The sequence below is a fragment of the Falco rusticolus genome, chromosome 22, assembly GCF_015220075.1.
Source record: "Falco rusticolus isolate bFalRus1 chromosome 22, bFalRus1.pri, whole genome shotgun sequence".
Classification (NCBI taxonomy): domain Eukaryota; kingdom Metazoa; phylum Chordata; class Aves; order Falconiformes; family Falconidae; genus Falco; species Falco rusticolus.
Genome location: NC_051208.1, coordinates 194,632 through 206,692, shown reverse-complemented (window position 1 = coordinate 206,692; position 12,061 = coordinate 194,632). Strand labels below are relative to the sequence as shown.

The window sequence follows — 12,061 nt, the reverse complement described above, 5'->3', positions numbered from 1 at the left end:
TTAGATGTTCCTTGACTATAAAAGCAGGTGGAGTGGATTGGTAAGATACAAGTTCTGGCATTATTGCCAGGCTCACTTAGATTAATTCCCTCAAAACCTGCTGATTTTCTTCTGAGGAAACCCAAAAGAGGAAGAGGCATCACTGAAATAAATACATGTTATTGATTATAGAACCGAGAAGAGGAACCAGAAGCAAGAGTGGGAGGGCGCAGGCAATGTTGGGCTCAGAATAACAGACGAGATATGAGTGGCCACCCTGTGATGAAGCCCCATCTCACCATCCCCACAGGTCCCACTGGGGGCAAACTTATGGCTGGTGTTTCAGTGCTCTTTGTTGCGTTGTGACATCTCCCCTCCATCCATGCTCCTCAGTCTGGTGCATCGCTGTCACTTGGTCACATCATTTGGGAAACATGGGGGATCCTGCTGCAGGATAGACATCATCTTTCTGCAAAGCCAACCTGAAATCACTGCAGGAGCTCAAGATGAGTATTTATGAAAAAAAAGGGCAATCAGGGCTACTGGGAAACACTTTTGAGCAAACAGCCTTGAGTATTTTTTTGCTCTTTCTCCCATCTCATCCTCTTTCCCTTTACCACATCTCTGTCAGGAAGGAGTATGATCCTGCATGCTGGGTCCACATCCAGACATGGATCCAAACCCAGCTGGGAAAGGCAGAAGGGAATACAAATAGACAGGCTGACAGTGCAGGAAGGACCAAAGAAGAAAACCAAGGTGAATGAAGGGAAAAGCTCTTGAGCTGGTCTGCAAACCCCGAACTACCATGGTCCCACCATGCTCCTCTCAGAGGCACCTCCTGAGAAACACAAGGCACAAAGCCCAGGTCCCAGTAAATCTGTGCTTTCCTTAGAGGTAGAAATCAATGTTTTTCTGACTCTTTCAGGACCACAAGGTCCCTTCCACATCTGTGATATCCATCCAGCTCCCTCCCAGCTCCAGCTTTCTTCCAGGGTGTCCCTTTGCTCTAGAAATATGCAATGCAGATATCTCCACCCCAGCTGGTTTTCCAGGCTCTGTAGACGATTTTAGGGTGCGACTCATTTGCCCAACCGTAGGCACCTGATTTTGAGATGAAAGGAGCTGTGCCCTAGGCTCTGCCGACAGTGCGGAGCCAATCTCCGCTGAAGACCAAAGCAGCCCAGCTCAGATGGAGGTGTCTGGTTAGATGCCAACATTCACTTGGTTGCGCCCACCTCCTGCGTCTGCCAGAACAGGTTGCCTCCCAACTGTCCACCCCAGGCCACTCTTCCCTGGGAAGTGGTTTTACTTCAAGTCCTGCTGTTCCCAGGGAGAGCAACTCCCCCCACAGTTCTTCCTGGTGGGAAAGAGCTCCGTATCTTTCTGGCAGCCTGAATGTCTTCTTTTGCCTCCAGCCCTTTTCTGGGAGGGCTGATGGTTTCACCTGGTGCCCAACTCAAAAAAAAACAACCAAAAAACCCCAGCAAACAAACAAAAGAAATGAGGTGACAGCCCTCAGCAGCTTCCCAGAATAAAAAGCTGGAAGGTTGACAAGGGAGAAAGATGATGCTCCCAGCAAATCAGGCCAAGGGTATCACCACCTCCTGCCCAGGAGCCATGGCGTGAGTCTCTCAGACTCAACACATCCCTGCCGCAGTTTTACCCAGGACTGGGAAGGAACAGGAAGAGAAAGACCCAACCCTATCAAAGGGGTAGAAGCAACAGGGTTTTTTTGTTTGGTTGATTGTTCTTTTTTTTTTTTTTTTTTTTAAGTTCACCTTGGAGGAAATTCAGGCAGATATTAAGTTTTCTAAAGGAAGAGAGAGAAGGTCTCTGAGGAGGGACAGCTACTCTGGAGTGCAGAAAGCTGGAGGATCTGGTAGGTGTCAACCTCCCTGACCTCTCAAGTCCCTGGGCAGTAATAAACCGGCATTAGGGTAATTTCTTTAGATCCTTTTTGGTTGCTTTGCACCACTGCTGTGCTGCTTAAGTGCGGGAATATCATGGCTTTCTGCCCAAGTTCACGGAAGTGTGTTCGTGGCTTTTATCAGCACATGTTGCTTTTTTGCATCAGGTTTGATTTTTTTTTAATCCAAATTTCTCCAGGAATTCAAGACAAATTAGTAGGGATTTGGGTTCATGGGTGATCTCGTCCTGTGGGAAATGGAAAGGCATTTTCCTCATGCTCTTTTCCATCCCACTGCTCCTTTGCATCTTAAAAGGGGAGGATAGAAGCTGAGCACTCGTAGACTGCACTCAGACTTTAGGGACACTGCAGGTCCCAGGAGGACACAAGCTCTCCTTACTTTCACAGCTGGAAGACCTGAAAAATGAGATTGAGAAGAGGCAGGCAAAAAATGCCACCAAACTCTCAGAGATTTCCCAGCTGGACACCCCGACACAATGGCAAGAAGAGAAGAATCAGCAATCGGTGAGCAAATTTTTGCAGTTTACAGCTTTTCAAGGGAATGTTGTAGGGAGTGTCCTCCCCACCATGTAGCTGCTGGCTTAATTACTTGGGCTTTTCTGGTTCCACCTTGCTGCTGTTCCCTCTGTAGATATGAAAACCCCAAGGGCATGAGGACAGGGAGATCTACAACCTGGAAAGATGGAAAAAAAAGGGAATAAAATCACTGTCTGTGGGAAGGAATAGTGAGGGCTGGTGATTCCCTACAGTGTGTGGAACTAAGCATGGTAGTGTAGGGAGTAAGAACATCACCAGCCTTCCCACCACCTTTTCAGTACCTGAGAGAGGGGAGCAGAGCAGCCCAGAGCACCAGGTAGGTCCATAGGCAGGAGCTGGGAACGCAGCCCACAGGGTGAATCAAGCAGGGTCCATGGCCACATTCCTTACAAAAGGACTAAATGCCCCAGGACTGATCCACCCGAGAGCCCCTGGGCCACGGGTGGAGTCTTAGGTGGTGCTGAGAGGGTCATTAATGTCTATTAGGGCTGCTGGGGGCCCTGGTAATCTGCGGTGGTCTAATGGGATTACGGAGCAGACAGAGCCCGCATCTCAGAGGTGTCCAGTGAAAGGGTGGGAGGCAGCTAGCACAGGTTGCAACAAGATAAATTTTTTCTACATTTAGGGGAAAAAATGTTTTCCCTGTGAGCATGGTGCCTCCCTCATTCAGGGTCTTTCTAGATGTGGGTATCTCCATCCTTCCACATATTCAGATCTTTGCCTGGACACGGCGCTGAGCAAAGGGTTGGAACAGAGACCCAAGAAGTCTGTCCCCAATGAAATAATTGCAGCATTGCTACAATTTAAGGAGAAAAGCTCACACTGAGCTTCCTTTTCTCTTTCTCTCTTCTTTTACTAGGATGTGAAAAGCACCATCAGCAGGTACATGGACTCTCTGAAATGCTCTTTCATGAGCTTTTTAAACACCATCACCTCATTTCTGGTGGCATCAGATTTCCTGAAATGAGGACGATCATTCTGAAAAGCGTGAGTTGTTTGGTTTTGGGTTTTTTTTCCCCAGGCGTGGGAAAGTGACTTTCCAGCTGCCAGTAGGTGTTTCTTCAGAGTCAGAAGAGAGAGTTTGTCGCTTCTCATGGAGGAACAATGCTCTGAAGGAAACTCTGAAGAAGCTACAAGGTACTGAGAAGGGCTTGAGGAGGAGGAAAAAATAGACTAGCCATATTTTGGGGCTAGCTGGAAGAGCTGAGCTGCCTGTAGCTCATTCTGGATATCCTTTGGGAACAGAAATGCCTGAGATGGAGGAGAGGAAGAGCAAAGGGCTTTTCCTGGTCAGAAGAAATGACAATTTGAAACTCGCTTAATGCCACATTTATCACTCTCTTAATTATGCATGTTTTGCCCTAATTCCTGAAGGATGCTCATGTATGATGGATGGGCTGCTCTCTGGTTTGTCTCCCCCTCCAGCCTAGCCTTTCCCCAAACTGGCTTTGGCTGAGCGTGGGAACACCAGAGCAGCCGTACCTGTTAGGTGAAGGTGCACCTAGCCCAAAGTAGCCAAAAATAGATACTAAGGGAAGAATATGAAAATTAGGGCAACCCAGCAAGTTTTCGAAGCCCTGCAGCTGGAGCCTCTGCATAATGCTGGAGGAAAACCCACCCCAGGGTAGAGCCCTTGCCTTGAAACCTAACTATTTCCCTGAAACAAACATGGAAACAGAGTGACCTAATTCATCACCCTGTCTTCAGGCTTTAGCGCTTTTTTTTTTTTTTTTTTTTTTTAAACCACAGGCTCAGCCAAACCAGTCTGGTCTTGTCCTGTGGTTGCTGTAGGAGACAATCAGCTCAAGATTTCACTGGTTTACATCCCACGGATTGCTTCCCTTCATTTTTTTTAACTTCCCCCAGCATTTATTTTTGGCCTGACGTAGCATAAAGTCTGCAGGGATTTCTGCACGAGCCTGTTACCATTACTGTGTGCCTTGTCTTTTTGGGTTAAAAACAGCTTTTCTACTTCAAGGAGAGCACTATTCCCCATCCTGGGGATGTGTCTGTCTTGGGGATGCTTTTGCCCCTTGGATGCTATCCTGGGTTCTGCTGGCTGCCCCACATCCCCTGCATCCCTGGGGCGCATAGCCCTGCTTCTGACACCCCTGTCCCCTACCCCACAGCCACCATGACCCTGGACCCCAACACAGCTCATCCTGACCTCATCCTCTCCGAGGACTGTAAGAGCGTGAGACGTGGGGGAGGACGACGGGACCTGCCCGATAACCCTGAGCGATTTGACTACTGGCCCTTCGTGCTGGGTTGCCAGGGTTTCATGGCTGGCCGACACTTCTGGGAGGTGGAGGTGGGGGACGGGGGGGATTGGGCTGTGGGGGTGGCCCGTGAGTCCATTTGTCGGAAGGGGCATCTCAGCCTTTGCCCCCAAGGAGGGATCTGGGGGGTGGAGAAATGGGGGGGGCAAGTCCGGGCACTCACCACCCACAAGGTCACCCTCCTACCCCTCCGCTGGGTGCCCCGGAGGGTCAGCATCCACCTGGACTATGGTGGAGGGACGGTGGCGTTTTTTGACGCAGATGAAGGGAGGCTCATGTTCATTTTTTCTCATGCTTCCTTCACTGGTGAAAGGGTCCGTCCATGGCTCTGGGTGGTGGGGGCCAGGTCCCAGCTCAGGTTGTGTCCCTGAGACATGGGAAGCAGTGTCCTCCCCACGTTTTATGGCCTCAGGGGAAAAACACATGCCTTCTTGCTGCCCTTGGGATCATGGGGAACAGGAGAAATCGGGACTTTGGCTTTTGCATTTCCTTTTCACCATGAAACTGGGTGATTGATGCACAGGGAATAAAAGAAGAGATAAACCTGAGAAAAAGAAGGCAAAGAGGGTGAAAAAACTCTGGAGAGGGGACGCTGGGGCATAGAAATGTGAAATAGTGGGAAAAGGCGGAAAATCTAGAGTGGTGGCAAGGAAAAGGCAAGTTTTCCCAAGGTTTGCCTACTTAAGCATAGATGTCCCCATCTGAGACAGTCACCTCCAAACCAAGGGGGTCCAAACATTACCTATTTTTTGTTCTTTTTTTCCCAAACCTCCCAGTGGGTGCAGCTGCCCTAAACCAGTCAGTTTCTCCCTGATAAAGGATCCTGTGGTGACCGGGTCAGATGCAAACATCTGCTCTATGAATTTCTCATATCAGATGAGATCAACACCATTCTTCAAGGCTGCAAGATGGGGTCTCACCAAGGTGATACCACTGCTAATGGGAAGTTCATGCATGGCAAAGCTGTTCCTGAGCCTCAACTGTTTCCTCTCTTCTCCTCCAACAATTTATATTTGAAACATCTATGATGTGTGGTTGGATGGTCTCAAAAGTCTTCTCCAAACTAAATGATTCTATACCATTAAGTAATAAAAAAATACATGATTTTTCTCCTCTGTGTCTTTCCCTCTGGATGGCACTGCCAGCAGACAGGAGAGCAGTGTGGCACATGGCTTCTAGGGATGGCCCTAGGTCACTACGCGGGGCTTGTGGACCTTTCTCGGTGTAGACACAGCCAACTCACAGGCTTTGTGTGAATATTAGGAATGAGTTTTAGTCAAGCAGAAGTCCAGCTTCCCCCCCTTGCACCTGACACCCAGAAGCAGCAAATAACCAGACAGAGAATGTTACAGCACATAAATATTTTTACTTCATCTAAAACCGTAAGAGAAGAGAGAAAAGCAGTCAAGCTGGTGCAAGATGCTGTGGGGCAGACGTGGCTCCATTTGTCAGCCACTGATACCCCAGGTTGGGGGTGACCACGTGGGACACTGACCCACAGAGACACTCAACCCTTCAGCATCACCAAGGATGGAAGGAAAGGCCAGAAAGGCCAACTAGGACTTCAGTAGGCAGAAGTCCTCCAAAGTGCTGGAAATAGGGATGTTTGAGACATGAAACTTGTGTTTGGGAGAGCTTCAGGGACACAGTGTGATCTGGGACCCCTCACTCCACACCAGGAACCAGGGATGAATACTCTCCCCTTTGAATGAGACTGCTGGGAAAGTGAAGATCAGGGCCCTCTTATCTGCATCGAAAAATGCCACCTGACCCTTTTCATAGTCCAGGGAGACCCGAACCCTTCTGGGGACCTGGATCTGGTATAGCGGGATACGCTCGAGGGAGGTGAGCGCCCAAAACTGACCCTCACAGAGACCCATAGACCAGAGCTCCATCTCAGAGCTCACAGCAGTCTCCTCCTTCCTCTTCAGGGACTCCCTGGCCACCCCCACGGCCCAGGAGCCTGGGGGTGACACCTCCACATCCCAGCAGAATCTCCCCGAAGTGATGCCCTCGCAGCCCAGCACATAGGGATCTGTGCCAAACCCCTCAGCAGATGGGTCCTGCTGGGCATCTTCCCACCTCACACTCCTCCTGTCTTCAGACACGACAAGCTGGGGGTGAGCTGTGGATGGATCCAGGGTCACCTTCACTGCAAGGGGCAGAGAGTAGAGCATCAAAGGAAACCAAACCATTTCCCATGGCTCCAGGTTCTGCTTCACTGCTGGGGCTGAGCAGGAAGGTCCTGTAGCATCACCCATCCCGTGGTTTGGGACACTCTGCCCTTGCAGCAAAGGCAGATGTTGCTTTCCCCATCCCACATGACTCAGGGTGAGCATCAGAAGAAGCTTCCCAAGAGAGCAAGAGAACAAGCTCCAGGACAGATGAGTAGGAGACACCTCCCCCTGCTTTTTTTTGTGTGCCCAAAATGCCAAAACACACATTGGTCCCTGAACATACTGATGTGAGGGGCAGAGCCAGTCTTCATGTAGCTTAGCAGCTCCGTCAAAGGAATGAATCCAACAACATTATGGTGAAGATTCCCTTACCCCTAATGGTGTTTTTGCCTCCCCTCCCATTCATTGTTTTGTTCAGACACAGCAGCATCTTCCCCCAGACGACCCCCCAACTCATGGCCCATCCCAGGTTGGGCTCAGCCTTCCCTTGGTCCTTCCCACTCCCTCATGTCCAGGAGGTGCGGACTTACTCTTTTCAGGCAACTCAAACATCAGGACATCTAAAGAGGGAAGAAGAGAGACATTAGTTGATACAACATGCAGGTATCAGCATGAACATTAAAACAGAGAGATTCTGCCATGCTGAGATCACACATATAATCACATTAATAATATTTAATACAATTTATACTCCAAGTAAATCAATATAATTCATGTTCACACAGGTATCGCTCCATTTCCCCACCCCAGCCCACGGTCACTACCTTGGAAGCTCTTCAGAATCTCCTCTACAGCAATATTTTTTTCCCTGAAGTGACTGATTTTCTTTTCCTGCTCTGAAAGAAGCAATGGCAGCTGCTGGAAATTTTCATTTTGAAACCTAGAGAAAGAGGCCAAGAATGAAGAGGTAAGGATGCATCTCCTCTGAGGGAGACCAAATGAACCCGTAGGTTGGAGGAAGTGCTGCAGGCTTTCATAAACCTGATGTATGGTCAATGATGGGTAGAGACACCTTTGCTCAGAGATCTGTCCACAAAGCAAAATATTTGGCCTCTGGGTGAGGCCAAACACAAGGTCCAACCTGCTCTTCCCAGCCTGGGGTGAGAGGAGAAGCTCAGGAAGGCCCATACCTGTTCAAGGTGCTTCGGATGTCCTGGAAAGGAGAGAGGGAAGAGGAAACTCAGTGAATGGGTCTTGGTAGCAAAACACCTACTGAAACACCAACAGCATGGATCTGGCTTTGGAGCAGAGCACAGTCCAGGTTTGCCTGCATCAGCAGGCAATACCCAGGGCCAGACCACAGCTTGGATCCAGGCTGTGATAACCCGGCTCCATTCCCTTCTCCCTCACCTGCAGAAATTTACTTGCTGGTTGCTGGCACTTCTCCTCCATCTCCTGGATCAATGTGTCTAGACAAGAGATCTCCTTTGTCAGGCTCGTGATGTTTTCTTCCTGCATTTTCTCAATGTCCCTCTCCAGGACTCCCAGCTGAGCCAACAGATCACGGGCATGGTCCTCCAGGAAGAGGCGCAACCCTTCGAATGTTGAGAAAACCCTCTGCCTCTCGGCTTTGGTCTTCTCCTGCAAGGAGGGGGCACAAGGGAAGAGATTGGGGGGGGGGGGGGAGGGTGCAGCAAGGTCTAATGCATGCCAGTGACTGCACATCTAGAGTCAATGTCTCTAGTATGGTATATCCTATAGAGATATATACTGCTTTGCACTCAGCAATTGAGTCCTTGGCAGGGCTCCAAGCTTGATCTGTTATTTTTTTCCTACAAGGCAGGGAAAAGCCGGGCAGCATTTGGTTTGGTGCCTGGAGAAGGACCCCAGGCCCAAGGCAAAGCAGGACAATCTCCCACACAGCATCTCATCTAAAGCCAAACATCCAGGCCCTCATCCCCCCTCATAAAAACATTTACCAAGTACTCCCAGTTCCTCCTCATTTCAACATCTCGAAAACCCAGGAGTTTGTCTCTGTCTTCTTTCAGGGCTTGAAGGCGAGCCTGGATTTGTCCCTGAGGGAAGAAAAAAAAATAATAACGAATCCTTGTCACTGGAGATTGGAATAGCCTAAAAAAAATTAAAAAAAAAAAATCCTCAGGGGAGGAGATTGCACCGTGGTCAACTCCAGACCTTTTCCTTGTGTCCCTCTTGGTCGGGAAGGGTCCTGAGCTGAAGATTTAAAGCTTTCCATGCTTTAAATTCCACATAGTGCAGAAAGCTTTCTGCACCAGCTCTTGCCTGCATCAGATCCTTTCTCTGAGCTGCTATAACTCACTGATGCAGCAAGACAACACGTTCTTTTTTATTTGCCCACGTTCCTGCCAATTTAGAGAGCATCCTGGGATCAGCAGATACCCAGAAAGCACCAGAGCTGGACAAAGGCTTGAATTTTGCAGCAGGGAAGAGAAGATTAAGACTTCATCCCTTCAGCCACAGAGCATCGGGCCCTTAGATGAGAACTGAGACCACGGAAGCAGTGGCGCGTGGTCTACACTGTCATTTTGAAAAAGGCCAGTTCGCTCTGGGTGAAGCGTGGAGGCAAACACCCCAGGAGGGGCAACATTTCTGCCCCCAGCCTACTGCCCTGGGTGATGGCAAGATGTTTCACAGCCTGATGGTGACATGCTGCTAGGGGAACATCAAGCCCTGACGGTGCTGGTCTGGCTCCTAGCGCACGCCTAGATGGAAAAAATCCTCTTTACCTTGTATTCCTGGACAGCATCCTGCACTGGAAGCATCGTGTGAGACCGGTGCAGTCGGGACTCCCGGCAGACCACACAGATGAAGGCTTCATCATCTTTGCAGAAGACTTTCAGAGGTTCCTGGTGCCTCTCGCATCCTTCCACCTCAACCGTCTCCCCTCTGGCCGCCTGCGAACTCAGCCGCTTAGCTATTTCAAGCACCCGCGCCAGCTCTCTGCTGGGCCGTAGGTTTCTCTCCGGTGCCGTTTCGTGGCACTGTGGGCAGGAGAAATTTGCCGTGGACCACTCCCAGCAGCGGGTGATGCACGCTCGGCAGAAGTTATGACCACAGTGGATGGAGACAGGGTCTCGGAAATACTCTAGGCAGATGGAGCAGAAGGCTTCGCTAGGGAGCCCTGTGGTGGGGCTTGGCACAGCCATGGGGCCCCCGAAGATGTGAGCTGTGAGACAGCAGCCACTTTCATTTTCCTCTGAGCAAGGGAAAGGCGTTTCCCTTCCTGCCACCCCCAGGGCGGGCAGAACCAAAGCTGAGCCTGAGTGGGAAGGGAGAAAGCCAGTGATGGCCAAAGACTGCCTGGTTACATCCCCCAAGGTGGTCCCCATCCCCAAAATAGCTGGTACCTGTGGTTTCCTGGTACCCCCAGCCTGGCAGGGAGGAAGGCTGGGGAAAGTGAGCCCTGCCAGCTCTGAAGATGAGACCCACACCCTGGCAGGGAGCTGGACACAGAAACAAAGACCATTTGGGGAGGGGGCTTGGCATGGAAAAGATAGGGAAGAGCATCCATGGAAAAGGTGAGGCTGAAGGGTAGCTTGGGAAGGAGGTTGCATGTCATGGGGAGGGTGAAGAAGAAGGAACCAAGCCAGAAGTGGGGGCTGATGGGCACCCACATGGAGTGGGAGAAGGGTCCCAGGGTGGGGAGGGGGTTTGGTCCTCCCCTCAGCAGCAAATCAATGCTGCTGGCAGGCATGAGGCCAGCATCGGTTCTGCCTTTGCAGCAAAGGGTGCCCAAGGTGGGGGGAAAAGCAGAAAAAGGAGGTGGGAAATGGGAGCCCATCCAGCTCCCTCTGATCACGGGAAATCTGCAGCCACCTCTTCCCCATTTCTGTCAGATCCCACCTCCCTCCAGCTTCAGGCTTCAAACTGCTCCCTGCTTCTGCATTCCAAATCAGGATCAATTCCCAAGTCCCGGCTAATTATCATAGTATTTCTCCAGGCACTGATAGATGCCAGCACCCCAGGGGTTCCACTTCCAGCACAAAGGGGGCTAGATGCCACAGCCAAGAGCAACCTCATCTCCTGCCTCCCCGGTGGGAAGGGCAGCACTTAGTCTTTGCATCCCTCTGGGGAAGTCTTGTCTGCACTATGTGGGGCTTTGAACCGCTTTAACATCTGAGCCATCCTTTTGAACTGACCCATTTGCAGCTTTGGCCATCACCATCTCGCCTTCCCCAACCTCTGCACAGTCAGGCATCAAGCAGCCTGAAAAAAAACACCCAACCTTTCCCAATGGACCTATTTTTCAGCCCAAACTGTTCCCCTGAAAGCCAGACCTACAGGGATAAAAACACCCCTTTCCCTGGTCTGTATCCAGATTTAACCTTGAAGCTGTGGGAAAAGGAGGCAGAAGCAAAACCACACAATGCAAGAAAGGAGGAAACTGAGACAGGGTGGTTTGTGCCTGATGGTTAATTCTGGTTGCCCCGTATCTACCCCTTGAAGCAATTCAGCAGAATGTCACAGAAAAACCCTTGATTACTAATTTTCTTTTTCCTCTTGCACAAAGACAATGAGCAAATGTCCTCCTGTCTTTCAAAACAGAGCCTCCAGCTCCACCTTGGGACCACACTCATTAATAGTCCCCGTTGGTTACACACAGCCGATGAAGGGCTCGTTTGGAGAGGAGTGTCATTATTTTTAACTCGTCTCATGCCCAGCCCAGTTTACTGCTTAGACAGCTATAATGCAAGATTTTAACTGTAAAAAAAAAAAAAAAAAATCCTGTTGATATTTAAGACCAAGTTCAGCATCATCTAGACACAGCAAGCAAATTTTTGCCCATGTCCCAGTCTCTCCCTTAGCACACCCCCTCAACACCCCTCTTTTCTCCATCCTGGCAGCACCAAGCCTCTGCTGAATTTTCTCAGGGAATAAAATTTCCTTACCGAGGGCACTACAGTAAAGAATCACCAAGGGATGGATCAGCAAAGTCCACGGCTGTGCATAGGTCCTCCTCCAAGGCAGCTTGCAAAAGGACTGCCCCCCAGGACTGAGCTTAAAGAGAGGCCATGGGCAGGGGGTAGGAGCATCCCAAGTGGAGCTGCTTAAATGCTCATCAGTGGCCCCAGGGCCTGGAAACATCAAATTATGTTGATGGGTTTGGAGATCCTTTTCCAGGCACACCAAGCTCTGCTTCAAGCCCCAAAAAGCAAAGCTGCTGCAGGCAGTTGCCACGAGAT

The 12,061-nt window shown here is 50.2% G+C and overlaps 2 protein-coding genes across 2 annotated transcripts; one reads left to right on the top strand and one right to left on the bottom strand.

Annotated features, from left to right (window-relative positions):
• The first annotated feature begins 243 nt into the window (after window positions 1-243).
• LOC119140586 (E3 ubiquitin-protein ligase TRIM39-like) lies at window positions 244-5,492 on the top strand. The gene is made up of 5 exons (XM_037372088.1): window positions 244-312; window positions 2,294-2,410; window positions 3,303-3,325; window positions 3,465-3,580; window positions 4,573-5,492. Exons 1-5 carry the CDS (start codon window positions 244-246, stop codon window positions 5,091-5,093), a joined length of 846 nt encoding a protein of 281 aa, XP_037227985.1. The 3' UTR covers window positions 5,094-5,492.
• Window positions 5,493-6,068: 576 nt separating this feature from the next.
• LOC119140531 (E3 ubiquitin-protein ligase TRIM7-like) lies at window positions 6,069-10,447 on the bottom strand. The gene is made up of 7 exons (XM_037371965.1): window positions 9,605-10,447; window positions 8,819-8,914; window positions 8,250-8,480; window positions 8,030-8,052; window positions 7,664-7,779; window positions 7,430-7,459; window positions 6,069-6,874 (listed from the first exon to the last, which is right to left on the bottom strand). The coding sequence occupies exons 1-7, from the start codon at window positions 10,430-10,432 to the stop codon at window positions 6,360-6,362; spliced, it is 1,839 nt and encodes a 612-aa protein (XP_037227862.1). The 5' UTR covers window positions 10,433-10,447; the 3' UTR covers window positions 6,069-6,359.
• Between the last annotated feature and the right edge of the window lie 1,614 nt (window positions 10,448-12,061).

Coding starts and splice junctions, on each gene's coding strand:
- LOC119140531 (XM_037371965.1), bottom strand. CDS start 10,432: ATGCAACCTCCTTCCCAAGCTACCCTTCAGCCTCACCTTTTCCATGGA. Junction 8,915..9,604: donor ATGCTGTCCAGGAATACAAG/GTAAAGAGGATT, acceptor TTCTTCCCTCAG/GGACAAATCCAGGCTCGCCT. Junction 7,780..8,029: donor ATCCGAAGCACCTTGAACAG/GTATGGGCCTTC, acceptor CTCTTTCTCTAG/GTTTCAAAATGAAAATTTCC.
- LOC119140586 (XM_037372088.1), top strand. CDS start 244: ATGAGTGGCCACCCTGTGATGAAGCCCCATCTCACCATCCCCACAGGT. Junction 2,411..3,302: donor AAGAGAAGAATCAGCAATCG/GTGAGCAAATTT, acceptor TTCTTTTACTAG/GATGTGAAAAGCACCATCAG. Junction 3,326..3,464: donor GTGAAAAGCACCATCAGCAG/GTACATGGACTC, acceptor TTTTTTCCCCAG/GCGTGGGAAAGTGACTTTCC.